The sequence below is a fragment of the Phyllopteryx taeniolatus genome, chromosome 23 (assembly GCF_024500385.1).
Source record: "Phyllopteryx taeniolatus isolate TA_2022b chromosome 23, UOR_Ptae_1.2, whole genome shotgun sequence".
Classification (NCBI taxonomy): Eukaryota; Metazoa; Chordata; class Actinopteri; order Syngnathiformes; family Syngnathidae; genus Phyllopteryx; species Phyllopteryx taeniolatus.
The window spans coordinates 5387249-5406208 of record NC_084524.1 but is presented as its reverse complement, the minus strand read 5'-3'; the positions used below and the strand labels follow the sequence as shown (position 1 = coordinate 5406208).

General features: G+C 42.5%; 3 protein-coding genes across 6 annotated transcripts in view; 2 read left to right on the top strand and 1 right to left on the bottom strand.

The window, feature by feature from the left end:
* The first annotated feature begins 4 nt into the window (after positions 1-4).
* zgc:101765 (uncharacterized protein LOC450036 homolog) lies at positions 5-4410 on the top strand. Of its 3 annotated transcripts, XM_061764603.1 has the most exons (7): positions 847-997; positions 1824-2074; positions 2855-3000; positions 3074-3213; positions 3624-3782; positions 3921-3954; positions 4025-4145. In XM_061764603.1, exons 2-6 carry the CDS (start codon positions 1824-1826, stop codon positions 3927-3929), a joined length of 705 nt encoding a protein of 234 aa, XP_061620587.1. In that variant the 5' UTR covers positions 847-997; the 3' UTR covers positions 3930-3954; positions 4025-4145. The 3 variants fall into 3 exon arrangements, with proteins under 3 accessions (XP_061620586.1, XP_061620587.1, XP_061620585.1); XM_061764602.1 differs by lacking the exons at positions 847-997; positions 3921-3954 and adding an exon at positions 5-155 and having other exon boundaries at positions 4025-4410; XM_061764601.1 differs by lacking the exon at positions 3921-3954 and having other exon boundaries at positions 4025-4410.
* A 297-nt stretch (positions 4411-4707) lies between these two features.
* On the bottom strand, positions 4708-8467 carry LOC133472979 (bcl2-associated agonist of cell death-like). Its single transcript, XM_061764606.1, has 4 exons — positions 8310-8467; positions 7777-7929; positions 7100-7323; positions 4708-6281 (listed from the first exon to the last, which is right to left on the bottom strand). Exons 2-4 carry the CDS (start codon positions 7919-7921, stop codon positions 6144-6146), a joined length of 507 nt encoding a protein of 168 aa, XP_061620590.1. The 5' UTR covers positions 7922-7929; positions 8310-8467; the 3' UTR covers positions 4708-6143.
* A 7712-nt stretch (positions 8468-16179) lies between these two features.
* The window catches only part of LOC133472937 (sodium/calcium exchanger 1-like), a 36470-nt gene continuing 33689 nt past the window's right edge, over positions 16180-18960 (top strand). For both annotated transcript variants that reach the window (XM_061764520.1, XM_061764519.1), the window contains exon 1: positions 16180-16323. The gene's annotated coding sequence lies outside the window, so the exon portion shown is untranslated. The remainder of the gene's footprint in view (positions 16324-18960) is intronic.

The following is an 18960-nucleotide window of genomic DNA, read 5'->3' as shown; positions in this document are numbered from 1 at the left end:
ACAGGTTACTGATTGTTGATTATCGTCATGACTCATCACAATGTTGATTTCACCTGCCGGAGGACTCTCCGGTCTCTGACTGGCTGCTGAGGCAGGATTCTGGCCAATCACAGCGCATTGTGCGCGGCAGCAACTCTTCCCACAGCAACAAGACGGTAGGCTGTGTTCGGCACCATTAACTCGTTTCCTACTGACATTATATATATATATATATATATATATATATATATATATATATATATATATATATATATATATATATATATATATATATATATATATATATATATATATATATATATATATATATATATATATATATATATATATATATATATATATATATATATATATATATATATATATATATATATATATATATATATATATATATATATATATATATATATATATATATATATATATATATATATATATATATATATATATATATATATATATATATATATATATATATATATATATATATATATATATATATATATATATATATATATATATATATATATAATTCTTCTCAGGAGTAACTGATAATCCCCTTCAGTGCTGGGAGGTGCATATATGCAAGACAATACAGGGACAAAATATTTTTTCTTGACACAACTCGTGTCTGTCATTCACCCATTCACGCACACACTGGCATATTTCGGAAAGCGATAAGCACCAAAAAGAACATGTCACTTTCAGTGAATACAAATGTGTACAGTACTCCCATATGTGTTTCAATATTTCTCATCACAGGAACACTCTTCCATACAGCTACATCGCCCCTTTGCCACATCCAATATGGCGACAGGGTCGACGTACAACTTAGCACCCAAGGCGTTATCTATCTGCACTATATGTGTCAACGACGTAGACAATATCAGTCAATCGTGTGTTTATCGCCTCCAACATTCTTGTCTTACTTTTGTTCCTAATCCTTTTCGGTTTTCTGGCGTTTTAATCGAAAAGTGCTTCAGACAGCCCCAGATAGGTGAGAGAAGTTTTTACTCATACATATACAACGTCGTGCAAGTGCCGGACGACGAGTCACCAAGTCCATTTACTTCAGCGTACTGTACTGCACCAGGCTCCCTCTTAAAGTTAAATTCAAAGACATTAGGAGGGGCAAACAGTACACCTGTACTGTGTATACATTATATTATTCACAAATCGCACAGAAACGAAGTTCATTACTCCGAAAGTGTCCGCAAATATACCCATGCGTTAGTCACTCAGATTTGGTACGCTAAAAAAGATAATTAAAATAAGTCAATACTGACAGGCTTGGATTCATAAGGTCAATTTTTGTTGTTTCTTTGGAGAAGGATCTAATTTGTGATGGTCCTCAATTCAGTGGGGGAGCTTGTTTTATTCTTATACGGAATGCTGACTGTCCAAAATGCAGTTTTATGTGGTGGGTGGCAGACTACACTGCTCCATTTGTTACACTTTTGTCATGAGGCCAGCAGGCCATTGCCTCACTCAGTCCGTCAGTGCATAAACTGAAGCTCTAATAGAGGGGTGTCAAACTCATTTTTATTTTAACAAGAATCATGGCAGTTGACACACATGATTTGCCTTTGAGGGCCACATTAAGTCATGTGGCGGGCCGGATCTAGCCATAAAATTCCAAGTTAATGATTATTTGCTAAAAACAATATCAGTTTGAACATTAAATATCTTTGTAGTGTATTCAATTCAATATAGGTTGAACATGAATTGCAAATCATTGTATTCTGTTTTTATTTGTTTAACATCCCAACTTCATTGGAATTGGGGTTGTACATTGCTCACATGACTCTCCCCTTTGCTGGCAGATGGAGATGTCCTCCTCAGCCTCCGCCGCGCCATCCGTGCTGCTCAACACAGGGGCTCGGATGCCTCTTTTGGGTTTGGGGATGTACAAACTGTGCGAGGCTGTGCTCCAAGCTGTGGATGCGTCCCTGGCTGCGGGCTACCGGGCCTTCGACAGCGCCGCCGTGTACGGGAATGAAGCCGAGCTGGGTCGCAGCCTTAAGGAGCTCCTGCCAAAATACGGATTGACCAGAGAGGACGTGTTCATCACCAGGTATGCGTCTGTCGCTGCCTGACCTGCTAGCTGAGATAACGTGCGTGAATACAAGTGTTCACACCCTCTTATAACCAGGAATGTGTGCTCAGAACCAACCGATCACATTCAAAGACGGCGTCTCAAAGCCAAAGAAGAATTTTTATACCTTCCATTCTAATTGTACCAACTGTTGCGATTCACTATTAAAGATGCAAAAATAAATTAAACCAGTTATACAATATCAAAGTCCGCAGAGAGATTCCAAAGTAAAGGCATAGGTCAGGACTTGAGTAGGGTAGAAAATAATTCCCAAGGCATTAAATATTCCATGGAACAACGTGAAGACAGTCATCATCAAGTGGAGAAAATATGGAACAATGGTGACATTACGAAGAAATGGATGTCCCTCCAAATTTGGTGCAAAGACGAGACGATAACTTGTCAGGCAGACTCACAAATGGCCAACTTTGAAGGAGCTAAAGGAATTTCTGGCAAGTACTGGCTGTTTTGTAATATGTAGGTGTGCATATTAATGCACTAGGTTATAGTATGTTTTATTATTTTCCCCCTCAAAAATTTTTTTTTTTTTTCAATTGAGTTACACAGGTTATGGTGGAAAAAGTTTTGAAATGATTTACTGTATCTTGGTAACATTTTCCACAAAAACCTTGTATTGGAACAGGGGTGTGTAGACTTGTGATATCCACTGTAAGTGAAGGAGTTGACTCAGTACTTGTACATTTGACCTCAAAGTCACACCGGAGTGGCAAATGTCGACGATGCTTGTGCTCCCTTCAGTAAACTGGCCCCCAAAGATCAGGGCGAGAGGGCCATGGATGGAGCCCTCGAAAGCCTGTCCAGGCTCGGGATGGATTACATCGACCTCTACCTGATCCACTGGCCTGGGACTCGGGGCCTGGATGTGACTGACCAGCGCAACCCAGGCGCGTGGACCGTTGTACAACCTTCTGTTCAATTCTTCTGAAGACGTGGTCCTAATTAAGATGGTGCCTGCAGGCAACAGAGCTCAGAGTTGGGCTGCGCTGGAGGAGCTGCATGCTCAAGGGAAACTGAAGGCCATTGGGGTGTCCAACTACACACCGGCACACATGAGGGAGCTCATGGCCACCTGTAAGGTCCGGCCCGCGGTGCTGCAGGTATGTAGAAGGATAAAATATGTACAGTGCCGTGAAAAAGTATTGGGCCACTATTTTGGCCCACTCTTCATTGCAAAATTGTTTTAATTCAGCAACAATGGAGGGTTTTATTTGTTTTTTTGGTTTACTTTGAGTAGGGCACTCCAAAACCTTCATTTAGTTTTTTTCCCCCCCAAGCCATTCAGAACTTGATTTGCTGAATAAATAAAACCACCATTTAAAAACAGCATTTTGTGCTCATCTTTTTTTTGATATTTACATTTGTTTCATGATCATAAACATTAAAGTGGAGAAACAGCAAAAATATTCGAATTTGAGAAGGGGGCAATATTTTTTCACAGCACTGTATATTGTATATTCCGCAAAAGTAGACCAGGGGACCACTGAATTTATGTCTTGACCACCTTCAGGTGGAGTTCCACCCACTTGAATGCCAGGCCGAGCTGAGGCGCGTGTGCCAAGAGTTCGGGGTGTGCTTCCAGGCCTACAGTTCCCTGGGGATGGGGGAACTCCTCGCAGACCCGATGGTGGTCCAAGTGGCCGAGACCTGCCAGCGCACGCCCAGTCAGGTGAACACCTCGTGCGGTTCTTGCCACTTGCAAACAGTGCTTTTGTTTGTTTGTTTTGTTTGTTCGTTCCCTCCCCCCCCCCCCCAAACATAAGGACATTTCAAAATGAACACAAACATTTCAACTTCTCCCAAACAGATTGACTGAACTTGTCGCTCTCGTTTTCAAAAAGGTTGGCAACCCCCTGCTTCAGAACCCGTGGCGGAAGTCAGTCGTTGATGCGTTTTTATGTTCCCTTCAAGGTGCTGCTGCGCTGGGCGGTGCAGCAGGACGTCCCGGTGCTCCCCAAGTCGTCCAACCCGGAGCGGATCAAGGAAAACGCCAGGATTTTCGACTTCGCACTGAGTGACGGCGACATGGGCAGACTGTCGGCTTTGGATCAAGGACACAAGTACTGCTGGGATCCCTCCCCGGTGGTTTGACGGGACAGACCAGTGGGGAGTTAATCCACCCTTTTAATACAACCACTATGACGTCGCAATGATAGAAACCAACAATATGATCCCCAAAAAATCCCCAAAAAACGCAACAGCACCCAAATGTGCCGTGTACATCATCAGGAACAGTTGACAATTATTGGTTATCTCATAAACATGAAACATTTCAATAAAATCCTTCATAATGCCCAGAGATGCTGATTATTAAATGTGTTTGTGTGTAAAGATAACTACAGATGTGTTTTGCTAGCCCAAAATGTCCGGAGACAAGTTTTGCTCTGACCAACCAAGGACAGAAAAATGCTGATGTGGTCAAAGGTCAGCGCTTTGGCCCCCCGTGAGGACACATTTGAAATGTGATTGGTGAGGTTACCTGGGCCAGCACAACTGGTTGTGAAGGCTATGGGCAGATTAGACAATTTCCAGTGTCGAAATACTCATACTATGTTCAGAGTCATATTATGAACCGTTTGTATGACCAGAAAGGATTTTTTTTGTTTTTTGTCCCAAAAACTCTTTATTCAGGACAGCATCAAGGATGAGAAGTTTCACAGCTGTAGAGAAAATGCATGTACAAATCTCCGTTTAAAAAAAAAACCCAACATTTTTCTTCACACAGATTCAAGTAGTACAGAGTTGCAAAACTGCACATGCCCAAGTTTCTTTTTATTTATGTATGTATTTATTTTGTTTTGAAAGTGGGGCTTGAGCATGATCATGCGTAACGGCGCAACGTGAAGTTTAAGGCGGTACACGTGCAGTGTCGCGTTCATAACAAGTTGAAGGCATTTTAGCGAGATTCCTTTGATGGTGTGGGCACCGTGTACGCACGCCTAACGCAGGTCCACAATGTTGTCCTGGCAGCAGTTGTTTCAACATTTGGTACATAATAGTCACATCGGTCATTTAAAAAAAAAAAAAATAATAATAATAAAAAAAAAAAAAAACTTGTGGCGGGGTGTTATACTGTATATCAATTTTTAGTCTATTCATCATCACACAACTGGGAGGCTATTGAAATACATGGTTGAATGGGCCAATTAGATTGTCTTGATTTACTCTACGATAAAATCATTTAAAGACAGAACAAACACGCCGTTTATCTTATTTTAACAATCACATAGAAGTCAAGGCAATTATTCCCCCCGCCCCCCAAGTGGCCATATAAAACCATGTATGGATCCAGTGTTAAGTCATGCGAAGAGCGCACGATACGAGACAAAATCGGAGCGTAGCCCCCGCCAGCACTTTTAAGGTCAAGTGGAAATCTCTCGCGGTGACACGAAACGCGACATCGTCGAAGGCCAGACACATTGTGAAACACGACATGACGACACACGAAGCCACAGCCACTCCACAGGAATATTTACACCGTTAAAAGTCTCGTTATAAATCTTTCAAAACGTCTCCTATCAAGTTGTGCTTTTCAAAGTCATTTTCCTCTGCGTCACCCTGACATTTTACAAAAAAAGACTGGATTGAGATTGTCTGTGTACGAGATTGTTCTTTCCTCACGGCACCGGGCAAAAGTTTCAGGCCACTAACGTTAGATCGTTAGATTTACTATCATGACATGAAGCTTTTTGCGCGGCGCTGTACGAAGTTTGCGATTGTTGAGTCGAGTCGGGGCAATGGTTCGTGGGTTGGACCCACATTTAACCACCTCCCCTGTCCGTCTACAGTAGGTTGCATAGTGTTGGCGTAAAACGATGTCCTTTAAATACACCTCGCGCTCAGGTTTTGTCAGGTTCCCAACAATATCGTCATAGCAAAAAAAAAAAAAGAACAATCGCACGAAAAAGTAGTTCAAGAAAAGAGACCTGAGCTCGCGCCTCAGTCCATGTCACTACGTCTCTTCATTGCAGGCCAAAAGTCCGGCGGAGGAGGAAACCCTGTCCCTCGAAAGTTCCGTCTCAGTCGGTGCCTACTCTGTACGATGTGCGTGGTTGTCGTGGTGGTTGTTTTCGCCCTCTGTCTCCTGGTGGCTGAAGAGGTAGCTCCACCAGGTTTTGGAGTGGTGGATCGGCCGCGATGTGCCGCCAGCACTCTTTAACTTCAACTCCTACACCAAAAAAAAGATGGACGACAAGGTAAGCGTGTGTCATATTCTCGAACACAAGGTTTCCAACTTTTTGGGGTCCAGGGTCTAACTAAAAACTCATTCACTGCCAGCCTTCCCAGTTAACATGGGTATTTGACTTGTAAAGCCGTCAATGGCAGTGAATGTGTTTCAACCTAAGTAGCACATTTACACCTAAATGCTATAGAAATTAACCAGTTTTTGAGAAAAAAAAGTCATAACGTTACAATAACAAAGGCCAATATCTTTAGAGGTTAAAAAGTTGTAATGTTACAGTACGAGTCTGAAGTGGGATATTTTCTTTTTTTTAGAAAAAACACTATCAGGTAAAAATATTTAATATTACATGTATTTTCTAAGATAAAGACATATAGTATTATCAGGTAAAAAAAAATTAATATCACATGTATTTTTCAGTCAAATTTGAGTGAAAGAACAAAGTCATACTTTTAACAAATGAATTTCAAAAATAGGATTTGTAATCTTAAGTGTTTTTTTCTGGAAAAGATGCTTATATTCCCTAAAAAAGAATTAACCCCCCCCCCAAATTTTTTTTTTTACCTTTGTTCTCAGAAAAATGGGACTTTATACCTATAACAGTACAATAATAATCATAATTACAAAAAAAGGTGTTAGAATTAAGTGATAACGTCACAATCTTATCAGCTTTTCGGATGTTTTTTAACTGGTGCAAGCACTATTTTAAAATTATACGACACACTTGCTAATTATTTTGCAGACCCCCAAACTCCAGCTGTCGGACCCCCGCTGTTGTCGACCACAAGTAACTGGACTCTCACCCCTTTGTCAAACAGGCTGTCGAATTCGTCGCTCATCCGCCGCAGCTGCCGCCCGTACTTCTTGGCGGCCCAGAGCGCGGGGGGAGCCGACTTGGAGCGTCCCCGAAACGGAGCTCCGTCGGTGGGGGTACCGGCCTCCTCGTCGCCCCTGGCCTGGAGCTCCTCGTCTCTGGACACCGTGGAAGCGTTGGACTCCGAGTTGAGCCGGATCCGGCCCGACATCGCTGCCGAGGAAAAGTAAGATTTGCCGTTAAATGATCGGTATTTGGGACGGTCACGGAGCTCGGAGTAGTTTATGTTTATTTATCCTGAAGCTTTTGCATATTTTTACAAACGGTAGTTTTAAGATCAAATGATTCCTTTATTTCAAGGTATCAGGTACTCGCGAGGGCTGCAGATACCAACCACTGATACTAAAGAAAAAAATTTATATAAAAAAATCTCCTTGCCAGTTGTTGTTTTTTTTGACACGAATCATCATTTGCTTCACAATAATCTGTCATTGTATTAATTGTAATTTCATATATCAAAAGTACTCGTGGTATCGGTACTCTGTATCGGTGAGTACTCACACTGGTATCAGTCTTGGGGGGGGGGGGGGGGGGTAAAAAAAAAAAGTGCAAGAAGGTAAAGAAATGTTTCAGACAAGGTTGATAAATAATGGCGAGTCTGCCCACCTGCCATCCGGAGCTCGGGTAAGGTGAGGGTGAGCCCTGAGCGAAGGCACGGCTCCTTTTCTGCGGCTCCTTGGGTGTTGTCCCCTTCTTCTACCTCCTCAGACGGTTCAGACTCGCTGACGGATATGGTGAAATTTGTGGCCATTGTGACATCTGGGCAATAAGTCCCGAAAAAACAAACAATAACAAAACAACAACAACAAAAAAGATCAATATAGATGCTAGATGGAAATAAAGCAGTTGTAAAGTGGCAACAACAGCAATGCTAAGCAATGCTAAGACAGTATCGGCTCTCTATGAGCCGGTCCAAAGGTGATCGCCGCCGAGTCGTTCCGACAACGGCGATCACCTTGAAATGTGTTGGAACGAGATTAATCAAAAGCAAAACACGCCTTTTCAACGCCGACTTTTTTTTTTCTCTCGCTCTCTTTCCATCGGAGACTGAACAAAAGAGGACAAAAGAAAGTTGCGACGAGGCAGAAGCGGTGTGTGGGCCGATTTGTAACAAGAGGCGAAATAATTTGTTCCTTTACCGGTTTCCTTGTTGGCGATCAGACGAGTCGGCCCAAAAAGTGCAAGTGGACTTTTGGGGTCCACGTCCTGGTCGTCGTGGTTGTTGTTGTTGTGAGGTCGTCCCTGTTTTTTTCCTTTTTTTCCCTTTTTTTCCCGTCCAATTCTGGGAGCCAATGGCTGCGCGATGACGTCACTGTTGCGAGCTAGGACTGGGCTGTTTTTTTTGTTTTTTTTGTCTTGTTTTTTTTGTCGCCGTTTAGTAACACCATGATTTTCCAACATTTCAAGTGAATTAAAAAAAAAAAAAAAAACGATCAAAACCCACGCACAACGAAGAAAATAAGTACATTATACTTTATTGGCCATTTTCATGTAATTGGATCAAAAACGGTACAGACATGGGTCATTTGCTCTGTCGATAAGGATTGCCATTACTATGAATGCCTAAAATTTTAAATCATCAGTAACTTTTTGAAAATAGGCCTTTAAGCGTGGCTGTTTCAGCATGGGCGACATTTGCTCAAATAAAACCAAGGCGGCATAAAAAAAAAAAAAAAAAAGAAAAGCTAAATTACAACTTGTTTGTTGTGCCTTAACCGTTATTAAGCAAATTATATGAAAATAACACATTTGAAACAAACATGTCATTAAGTATACGAACAATACTACAAACGGTATCCAACATATACAAAAAAAACCCAATTCAAATAGGTTTATGATTGCGTTATTTACATTTGTGGCTATAAAGTTTTTATACTAAGCCAAAAAAAAAAAAAAAAAAAAAAGAATCACCAATCTCTGTTGTAGTACCAGAACTGACCTGTGAGGGGCAGCACGGTTCCACACGGCATTCAGAATTCCAGTAAATACTAAGAAAAAGATTAGTACTGTACTGTACTACTAGTAGTTGCAGTAGTAGTATTAGGAGTAGTAGTAAACAGTGGTGTGTCTCAAGTTGTTTGAGCATTTGTTCAATATCCTTGATATCCATGTACTCGTCCACTTTTTGTCCGGACTAGTAAGACAATTCAGTGCACTATAGTAGAACAACTACTTGTGAGGCAAAGCTGTGCACTATTTTAACATGTGCACGCTACTAGTAATACTCGTGACATGAAATTCTCCTAGTAAAATTTTTTGCCTTATTCTTTGCCTAATTTATTGGTTTGCTAGTACTACTAGAAGCGCACAGACGTCGCCTAGTGCACAGTTTTGCCTCACGAGTAACATATATTTGTCATGCAGCAGTGGAACGTTAGTGGTAAGACAGTCATTCTACTAGTGCGCTGAATTGTCATACTAGTGCGAACAAAGACCGTACTATTCATCGACCTTAAGTTGGATACGAAGGATATCAAATAACTCCTCAAGAAGCTTGCCCACACATATGGCCTTTCTGCGCACTAGTAGAACAACTTCATTAACTAGTGAAGAGGTGCGGTAGTTGACTACCTACTTGCTATGAGTGCTACTAGTAAGCACTGGATGTTACCCCCCCCCCCCCCCCCCCCCCCCACAATAGGCCTAGCTCCACCACTGGTCGCTCTACTAGTTGCTCGACTAGTGCGTCCTAGTCGCAGAAACGATTTACAACTGTGCTGTAGTCACAGTGGCCATCATTTGAGTCTCTAAGCTCAGACAAAACGTGCAAAGTCCAGAACGCCACTGCGAGGAGGCGGGGAGGGCGGGGTGGAGAAGGGCGGGGGGCGCTCTATTTTGGGAGGGAGGGATTAAAGTAATAATACATGGGAAAGGGAAGCCGTTATGGTTGGATTTGGGTGTCACGTGACAGGCATAGAATTATCATGCATTTTAATGCAGAACCGCACACGTTTCATTTTGTAGCGCTCACTGCCGCTGCAGTGTGAGAAGGACGGGCAGGAGCGTTTTCACGCCCACACAGAACGAGTGTGTGTGTTTTAAATTTTTTTTTTCCTTAAATCCTCTGCTTTTTAATCTGACTGAGCCATACAATTAGTATCCGTTTATATCCCGCCTATGCCAACCTCGCCCTGCCTCCCTGCTCCTCATCTGGCGTGTTATATTTGGAAGCATGCAGGCGTATGTGCTCTAAACCGCCACCCACTCTGCGTGTGTGCACGTAGACATTAGTGTGGAAAGCCGTTTGTGCGTTTTTTCAACACCCGTGTACTAGTACGTGTTTTTTTTCCCCCACTACTGTATGACATTTCTGCACACTAGTACAAAGACTACGTGTTGCTAGTGAGGCAGAACTGCACTTGTTGACAGCCGCATGCTACTAGTACTCCTACTGAAGCGCTAGATGTTTACTTGTAGAATTTCATCACATCAGTAGGGGTACTAGTAGCACACAGATGTCAACTTAATCGTGCACAGTTTTGCCTCACTCGTAATGTAGTTGTTCTACTGGTGTACAGAAATGTTATACAGCTGCGGAAAATATTTCACTAGTAAGTCATTCTACTAGTGCACTGAATGCACGTACTAGTGGAGCTCAGGTTGCATACTGTTGTGCAGTGATGTCATGCAGCAGAGGGAAAAACATTACTACTATGACACAGTCAGAGGCAGAGGACGAACTAGTACGTGGGACAATGGAGTGTACTAGTACAGTGTACTAGTACACTGCAAAAACTCAAACTCTTATAAAGAGTACGTCTTATTTCTGGTCAAAACTAATTGATTATGCTTCAAATAAGACTCATCACCTAAAAAGTTACTTGTTTTTAAGCAACTTACACTTTCTCGACTTATTTCAAGTGGAAATTTGGAAAGTCGTCAAGTGGCGAGTTGTAGTTGTTCTACTAGTGTACAGAAATGCTGAAAAGAGCTTTCTACACACCAGCAGTGTTTTGGTCCTTCCTCAAGAATGCTCTTTGAATTGAAGAAGACACTTTGAAACGATTTGATGTCGGCAGTGGAGAGTTGGCGTGAACCCCCCCCCCGAGCCCCCCAAAGGTGCCCTCCCACCCCATCATTCCAGAAAGTCAACGAGCAGCAGACGGATGAAAAAGTGAAGTGAGATAGAGAGAGAGAGAGAGAGAGAGAGAGAGAGAGAAAGAGGAGTATAAAGAGACGAACTCGAACCCTTTCATCACTACGTGCTCATTACACGCGGTCGCTCCCTCGCCGTACGACTCTGTGATCACAAGGTTGACATATGGCAGCGTTCTAATTCGGCGTGCCCCACCCGCGCGTGTGCCGCCCTGACTGCATCGCCGCAAAGCTTTGCCTCGACAGATGACTTTTCTGTGTGCTTCAGGCATACAACGACAGGATTTTACTATAGTTTTTTTCTAGTTGTATCTCGAAGTGATGAGTTAACGCCCCAGGCGTCAAACTCAAGGAGCACATCATTTTCATGTGGCCCGCGAAAGCAAATCATTTCCATCAGCTTCCACCATTCTTGCTGAATTCTGTACCAGAATTTAATGTCATCATCCTTGATAAATAATAACATTGCGATATTGCAAGCCTTTTTTTTTTTTTTTTTTTTTTTTTGAGGGGGGGTTACAAACCCCCTTTTTACAGTAATGTGATGGGGACTGGGATGGTTTAACGATAACAGTTTAACAGTGTGATTGGCCTGATATTATTACATATACATAAAAAACGGACGTAGAACTGTCGTTTTGAAAACAGAAGCAAGTAAAAAGTTGTTTGTTCAACTATTAATCTCTTTATTTTTTGCAAAGGGAGAATGGTAACACACACAAAAAAATGCTTGTAATATTGCCACGTAATTAAAAGCGAAGACGATTTGCAATTTTGATATTTTAGGACGAAACAGCCGACGCACATGGTCTGCTTTCGCGGGCCACATAAGGTGAGGTGGTGGGCCGGATCTGGTCCCGGGTCCTTGAGTTTGACACCTGTGACCTGATTTTAAACTGATTCACTGCCATTGACGGCTGTTGAATTGAGGACTGGCAGTGATAAACGTACTTAGAAAAAGTAATATCTCAATAACATTCTATAATAATAACAATTGCAATCTATACAATACACTGGATACTGTATATGCATATATATACTGTTTGTATATATCTGTGTGTGTGTTTGTGTGTGTGTGTACAGTATAGATAACTCTTGTACCCTCCTTCTCTCTGCGGATTTTTTATTTTTTAGAAAAAAAAAGGTTGAATTCAGTTTTTTTAACATACCGAATCTGGGTTTAATTTGTGTTTTTTTTTCTGTGTACTTATCAAGTAACCTACAGCTGCGTCCTCTCCCCCCAAAAAGACGTTGATCTAAACGGACTTTATTTTGCGAGCTCGACAAAGGAAGGAAATTGGCTTTGTAAGACTCACCACACACGCACGCACACACGTCAAGCTCTCTTATCTCGTCGGCATGGAAAACCGCAAACAAACCAGTGGAGTCCTTTTCGAGCCCTCGGATGTCATCATCATCACTCACTCATGCCGCTTGTTGTCAAGTGTGTGCGCGCAAAATGCTATCGAGCAGCTCTCACCTGGCTTGGAAGTTGGCTGGTGTTTTCAGGCGCGTGCTTATCGCCGTCGGTAACGGAATTACACAGAGGCCTGCCTGCCAACCTGCGGAGGCAGATTCCTCAACTTAACCTATTGGTGCAGATGTCGGATTTTGAATACATTTGCATCGTAATGGCACCGTTCAGACGTGTGGGATGAAAATACCGATCCTTCACTTGGGCGACGCCTGACCTGTGGGTTGAGAGCTCCAATCTGCGGCCATGTTGCATTTCGCGCCACCGCCGTCATCGTTTCAACCTCATTTTGTTTTTACGTGCTCGGCTATCACATTTAATTAACATGCTTTGTTTGCTTGCACAAAAAAAAAATAAAAAAAAAATTATATATATATATATATATTCACAAGGCCTCAACATGAAAAAATTAATAAATAAAATGGACACAAAATGAACACACTCGGAAGGAGCGTGGATAAGATGCCAAGCTGACTGACTGCAGGCTCCTGATGTCACTCCCACAGCCTTCACGCTCAGAAAACACAAATAAATGTGTTATTTAATGAAGAAAACGTGCACGCTATAATACTGTACTTTAGAAGAACGTCGGAAAAATGTCACAGTGCGCCTCGTGAGTCAATGCCGCAATCCAAGTCGTTGCGCCGCTCCTTCTGGAGTGTGTGTGCGTGTACATTTCGCTGTCTCTCGTAAGCGGAGCATGTCACCCGTCGTCAAAGATTTCACGAGTTGTGTTTTGACAGTGATTGGGGGGATAGCGGCGAGCCACAACACTGTCGAAAAAAACAGAAGCGGATGAGAAGACACGCGATGTGCACTAAGTTGATTCGCTCGCCTTGTTCTCTGCTTCCCCAGTCTCACCGCGTCTCTGAGGGTCCTCGTTACTCTCGCATCACTCTTCTTCCGTCTCTCGCTTCCCTCAGCCATCATCATCGTCATCATCATCATCATCATCATCATCGTATTTTTCTCTTTTTGTTTCAGTTCCACCTCCCCCTTGTGTATCTGGGTTGCAGACTGAACTAGTTCAGGCAGAATGTGACGCCGCCACGGCTCGTGTTTAATTGATGTTGTTTGATAGGAACAAGCTGCTTCAGTCGCATGGAAGCACAACGGAGCTTAACCGGAAGCGAGAGCGGGCGGATAAAAAGTCAACAATCTCACCAGTCAAAGTCCGAGCGCTTGCAAACATGCGAACGAATGTAGGGCGTCCTTCCATTTTAGCTAACGGCACCAGGTTGCAGTCGGCTACCTCTTGCGTGAGCGTTGATTCGAGCGTTTCAAATTCAAACATTTTTAGCGTCATCACTTATGAATTATGCCAGTTTCTTGTTGTGTTTTGTTCCTTTAGGCCCGCTGCATTATTCAACTGAACCGGGGCCAGGCCGCTTTTTTTTTTTTTTTCCCTCCCCTCATCATCTCGAGTCGGGTTGTCATTCGCTTTTATGCGGCGTCAAATCTGGCACGTTGCGACACAACATTTGTATGTGGTGTAATGTTTACAGGTGTGTGCTCCTGGCGAGAAGAAACTGAGCAGATTCGGGTGATGAATTGCACTTTGGCAGCCTTGGGCCGTAACTTCTTATTCTCAGCGTTTCTCTTCTTCGGGATCACTAATTTTTAATTCCCCTTTTATTGCACAGTCTACATGTTGTGGAGAGAGAGGAACATGACTTCACCGACCAGTACGAAGGCGGCAAAATTGTAATTATCACTCGCGTTTGCTACGAGCTGAAGTTTGAATGTAAACAAACAAAGAAACGAGGGTTCACTGTCCATGCCAAATTCATAATTTGGAGTGCGTGTGTGCGTTTGTGCAAATAACAGTCATCTTTGGCATGACGCGGGCGCGAATGAACATATCGCCAGATGCTTTGATTCGATTGTGTGGCTGTTAGCGCCATAATGTCCTCAAGTGGATGGGAAATAATCATCCCGGGAGCGCGGGAACATTCCGGCTGCGTTTGTAAGGCTGGCGAGGAAGGAGATGTGATGCGGAAAGCCTATACTCCGCGCTGGCTTACAAGTTGGCGGTGCGCGACTAACGAGGCTGGCGAATAATCAGGAGCCGACAAACGGGGCATCGGGGGCGCCGTGATACGCCGCAACGTGATTGGGTGGGAATAAATATTTTTCGAAATGGAAACACGTTAGCCGTAATGCTGTTTCTTTTTTGCGGTCAGAGTTTAACCCGAGGTGCAGGTGTACCTAATGGAGTGAACACTGTGTTTGCATATGCTGAGATTGCATGAATGCGTAAAAACGCGCTAGCGCCGGAGTTACACCAGCGCACTGCTTCATGCTTCATAGTCCTTTTAATGCGATAAAGACAGCCGAATCCATGCACCAGCATTTGTTATTGCACTCATCAAACACATAAACCAGAGATTCCGAGGATCTCAGCCTCTTTTTTTTCCCCCCAAGTTTGTTCTCACTCTGGAAAAAACTAGCACACTGTTTCCCTCCTGAAGAAGAAAACGGAGCCAAAATGGTGTCTGAGTCATTTGAATTTAAATGAAACATGCACTACCTTCCGAAAGTGTGTGTGTGTGTGTGATCTTATTAATGCTCATTATTTACTCCTCCTTTTCATATTTTCAGACGTCATCCCTGACCTTTGGGGGTTTCCGCATAATGAATTAATTAAGAGGACGTTAATATACAATATGTTTGCGATTGTTGTTGTAGTCTGGGGCGCTGTAGAATAAAACTTAACTTGGACTAAAAAAATATCTGCACACAAAACTAGATTCCCTCTTTTATTAACTTTCAAAGTGCTGTTAGGAACTGACAATATCAAACAATTATCTTAATTCACTGCCAGCCTTCCCAGTTAACATGGATATTTGACTTCTAATGCCGTCAATGGCATTGAATGTGTTAAATAGGGCCATGGATGTGGAATATCTTGCTTCTCCAAATCGGTGGTCTGTCTTTTTTGTAGGTTTAATCAAGTAATGAGCAAAAAGGAGTAGCCTACAGATATCTGCTTTCTATAAGGAATAAAAGTAAAAAGATAAATAAAATAAATAAATACTCGTATAAATACCTAAAATATATGACTACTTAAGTACGTTAAGTATTTGTTCTTCGTTACTTCTCACCTTTCTCTTTTTGTACACTGAAAACAAAGTCCTTTGAATTTATTTAATTCGAACATGTACTTCGGTTCCACGTGATCAAAATGTGTTAAAAAAATATATTTTTTACTAAAAATGTACTTTTTTTTCTGTAACTAATTGACACCCATTATAATTCCACTGGGGGGAAAAACGTTTCTTGAATAAGGTAAGGAAATATGTTTTCCACAAAAAATGGGGGTTGGTCCCCCCCCCCCCAAAAAAAAATAAATAAAAATAAAAATAAAAATGGAAAAAATCCATTGGGGTGGAGTGGAAGTGGGGAGAGAGAGAGAGAGAGAGAGAGAGAGAGAGCAGCGCGCATGCTTAGTCGCTGGCGGAGGAGAAGGAGGAGAGGAAAGAGCGCATCGGAGCATTGAGCCGCTTGAACGTGTCGCCGAATGGTGGGATGATCACACGCGGGGGACGATGAGCCGCTGACCGAGTCGGACGGCGTCTAACACGGTGAGCCGACTGCTGCTGCGCGCACCTTTTACCGTCGTGCTTCTTGGCCCCTTGCTGGATAGGAGACTGTGCGTTTTGGTGGGGCGGGGGGGGGGCACGCGCATGCAACGCGCGTGGATGCAGCTTGAAGGGGTGGGGGGGGGCCACTGGTTTGTCCACGGATGACACCTCAAACATGGTGTGTGTATGTTTGTGTTTGCGTGAGTATTAAGAGTGTCGACGTGCGTAAAAATCCTAACCCCGGATGGAGGGTGTGCTCCAGGGGCCAAAGGCTGAGGGGTGCTGGTACTTGTGGGGTGGGGTGGGGTGGGGGTGGGGGGGGGGGTGCTGATGCATGCCGAGACAGAGGCAAGGGGGGGACTGTGTAGCACCCCCAAGAGCTATTTGATGTGGGACTGATCCATATTACGAACTCATGTTGAGATATTGTATGTATTTTGGACTATTCAATGAATTAAATCCCACCGAGCTGGGGGGGGGGTGCACGTGAATATTTCAGTATTAAGTTCGTTTTTTTCTTGTTTTGTTTTTTTCTAGTGACGGCTAGTATTGATCATCATATTTACAGTAAATTAACCGAAATAATGTGTTGCCTCCAACATTTATTATGACATTTTAAAAAAGGAAAGTAGGACTCTATTGGACAGTATAAGTAAGTGCATTCGTGTGTTGGTGTGCCTTTAAGGGGCCGTGGCCTAGTGAGCGACATCTGTGCTCCTTGCGAGTGTTTTCAAATTGTGTTCAATAAACGGCTGAAAGTGCCATCGGCGACTGGTGCTCTCCATTTATTGGGTAATTGTTTTACAACTCCAGTGGCTTATCTGAAGCTCACACGAAATTCCAAATTTTGGCAACACAAAAAATGGACCAAGCAACAGCTCGTAATTCCAGAAACTTGTAGATTTTTTGAGGCTGATGTCGATTCCAATATTCGGCAGAATAAAATTCCGAGAACCGATTAATCGGTTGATTAATACAAAAAAAATATACTAAATAAAATCTTTTTTTTGGTCCCTTAACTTTTACGACAATAAAGATATGAATTACAGGCAGAAAATATGCCAGTGGCAATACTTTGTCCTTTGGTATTTTTTTAAACTTGCCAACAGAGAGAAACATCGGCAAAAGAAATTAGCAACAGAAATCACAAATTTCATACTCAGAGTGATGATAAAGATGATGACCGAGAATTAATGGCGGCATCCAGCCACGATGACGTTTCCAAGCAGGTTGAATAATTCAAGCCAAGACATGTCACCCACTGAATAATTGAGGCACGCAAGCTGTCGAAAGAAGGCTGAAAATTCATTTGCATCGTTTTCAGCTTACATCAGCAACAACAGTTTTTGTTGTTGTTTTTTGTTTTTTTCTCGAGCTAAACGAATGTCCCCTTGTCTTGGATGGGACAAATGTTTTCTTGGGGCTTGCCTGTTATTTATTCCAACCTTGTAGTTATTTATCCTAAGCGCATGTTTAACTAATCCAGGAGTTTCACAGTAAACAGTGTAATCCTGTAAATGTCGATGTTGATTTTTGTCACGTTGGTAGTTACGTTGAAGACGTCCATGTGTGTTTTTGCTGCCAAATTGACTTTGGGCATCCGCAACTAATCCATTAACAACTCGCTGGCCGGCGTTCCCACCGGGGGAGGGGGGAAGGCGGTCACTCACATCTCGGGCCTCTATTCTGGTGCGCGCTAAGCTGGTTATGCGTATCACTGCTTCCCCGACCTCTTGGATCTCGCTCTTGTCAACTTAGTACATCTGGACCAATGGTGGAGCGGGACGTCCCCTTGGTCATAATCCTCCGCTCGCTCACTCTTTAAGTGGGGTTAGTTGTGGAAAATACGATGGCGCTGTCATGAGACCTATGTAAAAAAAAATGTGTACACAATGTAGCTGTACTCTATTTGGAATGTAATAAAGCCTCTATTATTGAAAAGTGATGTGTTCTAAATCCATAGGTGAAAAACTGCAATATAGACAGTTTCCCTGAGGTGCAATTTGTCTTTGAGCAAGTGGCAGCTGCATACATGAATACAAACTAATGTATTGCTTGCGTGGTGTTTATGTTTGTATATCATTTTGAAACACATTTGACTTCATAACTTGGTGTTTTTATTCTCTCACCTGCACAGTTCTCTCTCTCAAAAAAAAGAAGTGTAAAGCTGTGTATTTAAACTAAGGCCAGACCTATTGCTTAAAAACAAAAAATTGGCTGATTACTGAGTTATCGGAATTTTATTCTGCCCAATATCGGAATCCAAATCGGCCTAAAAAAAATACGTGAAAAAGGAAAAGGAAACCATATAATTTTGTCTGATTCAAGTTGGCTACTTTACTCAGTCACAATGTGAAACGCCATAGACGGGCTGACAGAAATTAGCATAGATGTTTTCTAAATCTTCAAACAACTGCTACTGTAAAAAAATGCAATGAAGCGTCACATACAACTTTTCTGCTTTTACCTTTCTAGTCTTAATTACGCTACATCTTTTTTCCAGTAGCGCTCAATGCTACCTGGCATGTTGTGGCACGACATGGTACTACTGCACAGAAGGTCCACTGATTAAAAAAAAATGGCCTTTAAGATCTGACAAAAAGCCCCCACACACAGATGAATAAAAACCTCGATGCG

Coding starts and splice junctions, on each gene's coding strand:
- zgc:101765 (XM_061764602.1), top strand. CDS start 1,824: ATGGAGATGTCCTCCTCAGCCTCCGCCGCGCCATCCGTGCTGCTCAAC. Junction 2,075..2,854: donor GAGGACGTGTTCATCACCAG/GTATGCGTCTGT, acceptor TGCTCCCTTCAG/TAAACTGGCCCCCAAAGATC. Junction 3,001..3,073: donor GACTGACCAGCGCAACCCAG/GCGCGTGGACCG, acceptor TGGTGCCTGCAG/GCAACAGAGCTCAGAGTTGG.
- LOC133472979 (XM_061764606.1), bottom strand. CDS start 7,921: ATGGCCACAAATTTCACCATATCCGTCAGCGAGTCTGAACCGTCTGAG. Junction 7,324..7,776: donor ACCCGAGCTCCGGATGGCAG/GTGGGCAGACTC, acceptor TTTCCTCGGCAG/CGATGTCGGGCCGGATCCGG. Junction 6,282..7,099: donor ACAGCCTGTTTGACAAAGGG/GTGAGAGTCCAG, acceptor TTTTTGGTGTAG/GAGTTGAAGTTAAAGAGTGC.